At 32.0% G+C, this 9,055-nt stretch overlaps 1 protein-coding gene across 1 annotated transcript; it reads right to left on the reverse strand.

Moving 5' to 3' along the window:
• Positions 1–593: 593 nt before the first annotated feature.
• LOC126697090 (LOB domain-containing protein 18) lies at positions 594–4,994 on the reverse strand. Its single transcript, XM_050393922.1, has 2 exons — positions 4,175–4,994; positions 594–1,147 (listed from the first exon to the last, which is right to left on the reverse strand). Exons 1-2 carry the CDS (start codon positions 4,520–4,522, stop codon positions 764–766), a joined length of 732 nt encoding a protein of 243 aa, XP_050249879.1. The 5' UTR covers positions 4,523–4,994; the 3' UTR covers positions 594–763.
• Positions 4,995–9,055: the final 4,061 nt, after the last annotated feature.

Below are 9,055 nucleotides of genomic sequence, written 5' to 3' on the forward strand. Positions count from 1 at the left end.
TGTGTTCACATAAGGTGATTAACTTTTTTACCTTTTAAGATTTAATGAAAAATTTTAAAAAAGGTTTAATATGTCACAATTATAATAATGTCCACTGGGTTAATTGTTCAAGTTGGACAATGGAAATGCAAATATACTTAATTGATGTTTACATAAATAAAAATTCAAGGATGAAATTTGTAAAAAATCCTAAAATTAAAATTTTAAAATGTAACTTAGACGTTCTAAGTTTAAAGTTGCTTCTAAATCAGCCACTTTACTTTCAAAATTTGCAATATACACCACTGACTATTATAATGATGCTCATATTCCTCTTCCGTCATTTTCAAGAAAAAAAAAATTCCCCTTCTATTAGGTCTGTAACATTTTTATTATTAACCCGACTAAAAATAACATTGTTTTTCTATTTTGCAGTAAAAAGCAGCATCATTTGATTCATTTCTGTGTATTAATTAATATTACTGTAATATTATAAGAGATGTAAATTGAAAATTTTCATAATTAAAGGATTGATTTAAAAGTACTTCGCACGTAAAAAGTATGTAAATAGTATTTTAACCTAAATATAAAACATAACGCAAATGTTGGAAGTCTACATGAATAAACTAATTTTGAATATTACTAGTGAATCAAAAATAAAAGGAATATAACTCAGTTACTAAAATTACTTGCCCATTAAAAAAAACATGAAAATTCAAGTTCTCTTCCTAGTATTTGATCAACAAGAACCCAAGCTAGGTGTTTGTTAATAAGATATATAATCTCATTTGGAGAAAGATTGTGATGGTGAAGGACTTGAGCATGGCACTGACCCGGGCGATGGAGTGCCATGTCTATGAAGGAGCTCTCGTGCCAATGCTTGTAGATCACCGCCACCAGCTGATGATGATGAGCCACTGCCTCCTAATTGACGTGGATCCATGGGCCGCTGCTGCATGGGCCATGAAGGTTGCACCATGGGATCGAAAAGAGAAGACAAATCGTACGTGGCAGGCACTGAGGACGCTGAAGGGAGGTCGGTGATTGAGAGTGGTGGCGGTGTCATCATTGTTGGAGGTGGTGAAGGGTGTGGTGGTAGTGGTGATGGTAGCTCCAATGTTGCAAGGTGGGCTTGTAAGTACGAGAGCTCTGCTTGTAAATTCACTACCTGCTTAAACAATCCACCAAAACAAGAAAAGATACAACAATAACTTAAAGTCATAATTCGTTTCCATTCAAAGAAAATAAAAAGGCATAAGGTTGAATGTTTTTCTTGCTAAATCGAACATTCCTTAACTAGAAAAATTGGGAACAGATTCTATTTTCCACGCATTCCAAACGCAAAGGAGAAGGGAAGAAATATTACAAACTAATAAACAATGAGCATCAAAACCACATTTAACAAGGGCATGGGCGACACTATCAAAACCTCTCCCAACCCATGAGAGTAAGCTAGTGGAAAATACCTTCTAACATAAAGTTGAATTCATAGTTTAGGGTTATGGTTAATTTTATATTTTCCTATGGTTGATAGTACTTTGGATCAAGATTCTTTATCAAAATTATGTCAATTACAGAATTCGAACTATTATACTGAGCAAAATAATTAGAATACTAGTTTATTACTTCTGCTTATTCATATGTGCAATTAAAACCACCCAATTATCTTTCTCAAAAAAAAAAAAATAACCACCCAATTATATATATATATATATAGAGAGAGAGAGAGAGAGAGAGAGGAGATTGATTTTTTACATAATAATAGGTTGTATATATTCATAGTACTATACAGAAATATAATAAATTTAAATTTAGTCCCTTTTTTTTTTTAATATTTTCTAAGTTTATATACATAAAATTGAATGTTAATTTTATTGATACAAGATTAGAGTATAATTGAAAGGACATTTGGCATGAAGTTCTAGCGCATTGAAAATCTTAACATATACACCTAACATCAAATTATAGTTCAATTAAAAAGAATTTTTTTATGACGTGGAATCTCACCATCGTAGAGCCCTTTAAATTTATCCATAGAGAGTAAACCACAGATACACAATCCCACCTACCAAAATCATGTATCAAGTAATCTAAGGGAATTCCTAGTGGAATTAAAATTAAAGCGCAATTAGGATCTAATTTGGATTCTTAATTGAGCTTTCTATTTTACGATGAGTAGAATTAGAACATTAGTTCTTGAATTTGCATCTGCATTCATAATCATTTAAAGCATGATTGCCATGACTCGAGAGTATGCTCATTCATCTTAAGGGTCAAGCTTAAGTCCAGTTCAAGACAGAATGGAAAAATAGCTTGGAGGCCATCCTGAACCTAGGTTAATTAAGGTTCCGATGCGTTGTATTGGGTTAAACCAATTACACCCTTGTGCACATTGCTTTGTTTTTTTTTAATTGTCTTTATCTTAATGTCCAATAATGAACATAGTTTTGAGTGTTTTTTACAAAAGAGTGACTTCTAGAACCAAACCTCTTAAGTTGAAGGAAAAAAAGACAATTAGGCAAATTTAAGGCTTTATTTCTTTGTTTATACTAAAAGAATATATGAAGATTTAAATATGCGTGCTAGAACATGGCATTGCGAACATATAAAGGATTCTTATGACATAGGGATAAGCATAGTGATGGACCAATAGCATCAATTTTATACTCCATAATTGTTCTTGGGAGAAGGAATGATCTTGGATCTAGTAACATAAATTTCATGATGCATATCTAGTTTAATTTATATCAGTTTATACTCAAGCACTTAACAGAGTCTACAAACTTACATTGACAAGAAGATTTACCTAGTGCAGATGTAGATTATATATGTAATCCTGAACAATATAATAAACATATAGTCTTTTGGAAGACCTATGTGTTGGTTACTTATAACTGCAACTCTTCAACACAATTTAAGGCCTAAATTCCCCACCCTGGGTTCTTAGGGATCGCACATTGTAGGACATTTCTGAATATTAAAAAACAAATCTATTCATTTCCAATTATAAAAAATGGTTTAGTTGGAAAATGAAGTGTTTCCATGTAATTGAAATGACAGGACTAAAAAGGACAAAAAGAAGGCGATTCCACTCTTTTTCCTTTTTAAAAAAACTATTGAAAACAAGAAATAAAAGCTTGAAAATGATTTCAACTGCCAAACATGCCTTTTTTATTGTACTAATCTTGCTTTGTTAGTAGAATGTAAGACTACCATTATAAATATAGTGCACTTTTAGGAAAGCCCCACCAATTGGACATGGTTGGTATAGGAGATGAACTTGTCCTTCACAAAAAAGCCTTACTCCAAGGAGCAACAATCCGACCATTTCCTTAATAGCAGCAAAACCTACAATTTGCTCAGAAAAATACACTTTAGGCTATGCCACTGTTGTAACCGCCGACTCCGTGATTTGTTAATTAAAAAGACCTTCTAGATTTCAGTAGAGCACAAAAATATGGTCTCCTAAGCACCCCATGCATGTCCTATACTTTTCCTTGGTTTTCTATTAATTTTTTTAGCCAAATTTTCTTTTCATTTGTTTCTCATCGAGGCCACTGAGAGCCTCCCATTACATTGTTGCTATATGACACCCCTATATATAATTATATATAAGTTATTGCAACCCTAACTTGAAAGGCTAGATTAGAAGAAAAAAAGCATGGTTGTATTGGTGTTTTGACTTCCGTACGTTACTGTTTTGTTTCTTTCACTTTGGGCAGCTGACGATTAGGAAATTATATGTCATCACTCCAAACAAAATCAATAGAAATGTTGCTAGTTACCGCTACAATATTACCAATTCACAAGAACAATTACAAAGAAAAAAACTTAGTAATTGAAAAAAAGAAAAGAGAGAGATGTGATTAAGTTTTTTTGGTAAGATGATTTTAAATAATAATAATAATAATAATAAAACTCAATATATATCTAAATCACTTTTCTTAATGTCTATCACTTCTCTTAATATCCTATTATTGTAGTCAAACATATATGCATGTCATAGAAAGAAAGCGTTACTAAAAATTAGAAATCACTGGAGTAAACCCACTATTTTTATAGGATTTACTTGATAAAGCTTAGGTAATAAAAGTAAGACTAAACGCAAAAGAACAAGAAATAATTGTCTTTCAGCCATAAATATCAAGATATATGACCATCCTTATCAAGATCATGGAGTGCCAGCTTTAATTACCTGTTGTTGAAGTGCAAAGATGTGAGCAACACAGCCATAGACTGGATCTCTAAGCCGAGCCTGTGCCTCATAACATATTGTGACCACCGCATCGAGTCGCTTATGCACCGGTATATGCAAAAGAAGTTTGGACACGTTGCTTGCCCCGAACACTTTGTGCACAGCTGCGAAATGACCAGCCCCTTGCTCTGAATCAAAGTATGGCGCAAATATACACCCTGGCACACACTTCCTCCTCAAAAACTTGCAAGCCCCACATGGCCCTCCACCTCCACCACCACCACCACCACCGCTACCACTGCTTCCACCACCACCACTGCCACCACTACTAGCAGGGTTTACACTCATTTGTATTTATATTTTGTGGGTTTTTTTTCTTTCTCTCTCTTCTTTCTTCTTATAAATTTTTGGTATTATATGATGATGATGATTATCACATAATTGGGTTTGTGGGGTAGGACTTGAAAAGGAGGAGGAGGAGGAGGAGGAGTTTTAGGGTTTGGTGGCTGTGGTTTTTGGGTGGGTTTTTTTTTTTTTTTTTTTTTTTTAATGGATGAGATATAAAAGGATAGAGGAAGACTTTAAAGCCACGCGAGAGAGCAAAGCCTTAACCCCCACATTCACATTTAGCTGCTTGCGTGAAGCAAACATGCGATAAGCCCAGCTAGCTGCTTGTTTATGCTACCTTCCCAACTGCTTGCTTTCTTTCTTTCCTTTTTCTACTATTATCTTCCTTCCTCTCGTGAATTTTTATTCAACAAAACCATCTCTCTCTCTCTCTCTCTCTCTCTTGGTGTGTGAAATGTGAGTATATATGATGTATAATTGGAGTTTTCGCTTTGGCTATATACATGTGTATATATCATTTCTCTGCTTTACTAAAACAAAAAGGAAATGGATTTTTTACAAGGTGGAAACGTGTCAAGGGGACTGTCTATATCTACTACTGCGTGTTTTAAGCTGCGTGGAGGGCAAAAGACGCCAACTCCTTTCCCTTTCTTCTCTCTCTCCCTCTCTCTCAACGTTGAAAATGACTTCCTTTAATTTATTTTCCTTTTCCTTTTCTAGATGAAAAGCCAAAAGGAAATCCAATGGATTTTTTTGTAAAGACATGAATGCCCACTGGATTTCAAGAGTGGAACATGTATTAATTACATTCAGTAGTGGCTAATTAATGAAATGATGCATTTTCAACTCTAAAGGTGTATGCCAATTAATAAAAGGCCTTTCTAGAAGGTGAAAATTAAAATTTTAGCAAAAATTGGTGAAATTAATTATGTGCAATATTTTAGGTGCAGTCCATTAGGTTTCTTAATCAAATTTATGCACTTTCTTATATTGACCAATAAAATTAGTATATTAAATTCAAAACAACTAAATATTTAAATTCAATTTGCAAAATCTAATATACTACACCTAAAATATTGTATTTAAATTTTAACCATAAATTTCAAAATTTTCAATTAAATTCAAGTATGAGATTGTATTGATCATAATGAATCATGTAGTAGGTATTAATTTGTGAAGATGACACATTTTGTGATACATTCTTAATGTAATCATATAGTTGAATTGAACATCACTAGTTGTAGAAGTTAAGATTTTGATTCCGTGTCATCTAATATTTATGCCAATTATGTAGTGGTTTATCTTTTAGGTTACACACTCTGGAAATAGAAAGGCACAAACAAGTTAATGATCTAGCAATATCTACTCCCTAGTCGATCGAGAGACATTAGGAGTCGGGTCATCATATTACCCCTAATGGTTGAGTTGATGGTGATGACAAAGACCATGATAATATTGATAATTACAATAACATACCTTTTGTTCTTTGGCATGAGAAAGATGACTTGTTCACTTCCAATGAGATCTTGTTTTCTACACCGCCCATTGGAATTACAATACAAAAGTTTACCAATTGTACGACCTTTTATTCCTTTTTTTTTTTTTTTCGATGGGACCTTTTATTCCTTTTTGGATAAGTATTAATACAACCTCTCAGTAGTATTTAATTTCACACCCAATTAAATTGAGATATAATTGTGTGTTAGAGTGTATTGGTTTTTCAATACAAATCTGACATGACATTTATTTATTGGTTGCATAAATTAGCTCATTTACGCTAGTTCCGGACCGAAGGTTTACTCCTATTTTAAAGGTGTACGATGATCATTTTACAAGTATAAATGTTTATAGAGTATGTGGAATAAGGATGGAAGTTCAAATATCCAGAAAAGAGTTTCACACGTATATACACTTAGATTAGACTAAAGTAAAATTTCTATCTTATATAAAAAAAAAAAATAAAAAAAAAAATCACTAATTTACCTCAGTATTAATTATAAGACCACTAAAAAATCAACCATATTTGACTATATATACATGTAGATCAATATTTTCTTATTTTCGTCATGAATATTCAAAATATTATGCACGCAAGCAAAATTTTCCTAAATGAATAGATAGGCGTTCTTAGGTTGGTGGACCACCCTGCATGTTGATTTGGGGACAATGCATAATTATTAAAGAACACATTGTCTATCATAATCCTATTTCATATTATATATATATTTATTAATAATTAAATAAATAAATAATAGAATACGGAGTTTTGTATACAGTAAGATCGAATGTAGATTAACAGTAACGAGAAGAGGTCATTTTTTCATTCTATTCAGTGCCAAATACTTTTGTACTGTTTTTTTTTTTTAAGAAGAAATATCACTACTATACTAGTTGCCTATAAGCATAATTAGTTACTTAAGTAGCGAGCTAATCGAGGTCAAACTCCAAAGTTGGGGCATGCAATTTATTCAAAGCCACAGCACGAGCCATTCGAATGTGGGAGTGCCACGTTTGAGTCGGTGACTATGGGAACGTAACGGCCGGGTAAAAGATTACCTCATCTTTTCAAATGGGACCCATGCGCCGTTCAATTGAAAAGAAAGTAACGTCTCTCCCTCTCTCTCTCCATTCCTCGTTCCTTCTCGGTTCCCAATTTTCTAAAAAGAAAAAAACAGATTTTTGAAACAAATAAATTGGTTTTATTTGTATTTTTTTAGTATAAAAAGTAAGTAAAAATTAGAAATTTTTAGAATCAGTAACAGTTCGTAACGGCGCGTCACCGCGCCGCCCGGCTCTTGTCCAATCTCTGTGTTGTGAAGAGGAAGCACTGACAGGGACTTTTAGTCCCAGCTGTAGACCGACACGTGTCTTGATTTGAGGCTGACATACAGCTACAGTGACCGGTTGCTTACGTTGTAACAGTTCATACATGATGCTGATTATACAAGAACTAATAACATACCGTAACAATCCACTTTCTCCACTTTCTCAAGGGCGGAGTCCTGAATTTTTGTTTGGGAAGCTAAGTTACAACACTAATATATTTATCAAGATAATTTTGTATACACTCATAAATACATATGCTTTTTTTATTATATACACACTTCTTTATTTGATAAGTTATATATATACACACACACCCAACAAAAAAAAAACTTAATATTTTCAATCAAAATTATGTTTGATGGCTATCTTTCATAAAATTCATAAAATACATTTTCACAATTTTCATAGTGAAATTCTTAAAAAATTTCATTTTCTATAAAAATTATCAAATTTTATACTAATGTAAGTAAAATTATTCAATTAAACTAATGTAATTTTCAAACACAAGAATGATCCAAAACTTGGAGGAACAAATTAGGCTCCAAACATATTTGAAGCTATTTTGCTTTGACCCATTGTGTGACAACTAAAGAGACATTTCATGTGTAGTTTTAGTGACAATAATTTTTTAATGAGTCAATGACTTGTTAATCGCCACATAATAGATTGAAAAAGATAAATTTAAACATGTTTGGTGCCAAAATTTTTCAAATATTTAACAGATATAAAAACACATTTTACAATAAAAAATAGAATTGCGAAAAATAAAGTTGTCTCTATAACTATTAGACCTTTTTTTTTTAAATCATCATTGGACTAATTCAAATACTTAGAGGGGGCCAACTCTTATTTTTGTAGACTAAATTTTAAAAACATTAAAATAATTATATATATTTTAAAAAAATTCAAAATTTTGGGGGGGCCATGGCCCCCCACCCTTCAACATGGCTCCGCCCATGCACTTTCTTTTGAAGATTTTAGTTAAAAGTTTCTAACGGTAGAATAAAAAATTAGGAATTTAATCTTTGCCTACGTTAGAAATCAATTAGTGTCTATGTCTGATGATAAAGAACTACCATTAAAAATGGACACTATAAGTTAAAATTTTCTAAATAAACATTTTGTACATAATAACTTACTGTCTATAATTTGTTTCGAGAGCATTTCTCACTTTTAGGTATTGTGATTGATTTCTTTTCATTTTTTTCTTACGCCCAAACGGGGCATTGGAAGCAAGGTTTTCAGAACCGGACCGAACCTGGAGGTCGAACCGTGAAAATCGGGAATCGAGATGAAAACCAATTTTTTAAGCCTAAAGAATCAGATTTTTTGTTAATTCCGTGAACTCCTAAAACCGGGGTTAGACCACACGAACCGGTGAGAACCGTGTAGTCCAACCCCTTAGCAATTTTAAAAAAAAAACAACTTAACACAATTTTATTTTACTTAATTAAATTATCTATCTCTTACAAGGAATAAAAAAAATTATAATTAAAATCCTTTAAAGATATTCAACTTTACTTTAAAAATTAATCATAAATTTTAATGTTTTCATGGCTATTATTTTATTTTATTAACTTTCTTATTTAATTATTAAATATATGCTTGAAAATAATTAAATTTCCCTCACATATATAGATATATTGTCAATTTTGCTAGTTTTATAAATTTAATATCTATATTTAGGCTTTAATTAATTATTAAATT

The sequence above is a fragment of the Quercus robur genome, chromosome 8 (genome assembly GCF_932294415.1).
Source record: "Quercus robur chromosome 8, dhQueRobu3.1, whole genome shotgun sequence".
NCBI classification, from domain to species: Eukaryota; Viridiplantae; Streptophyta; class Magnoliopsida; order Fagales; family Fagaceae; genus Quercus; species Quercus robur.

What these genes read in the sequence shown, in the direction of transcription:
- LOC126697090 (XM_050393922.1), bottom strand. Translation starts at nt 4,522, where the DNA reads ATGAGTGTAAACCCTGCTAGTAGTGGTGGCAGTGGTGGTGGTGGAAGC. An exon ending in TCTTTGCACTTCAACAACAG is followed by an intron (nt 1,148 to 4,174) that starts GTAATTAAAGCT and finishes TTGTTTAAGCAG; the next exon opens with GTAGTGAATTTACAAGCAGA.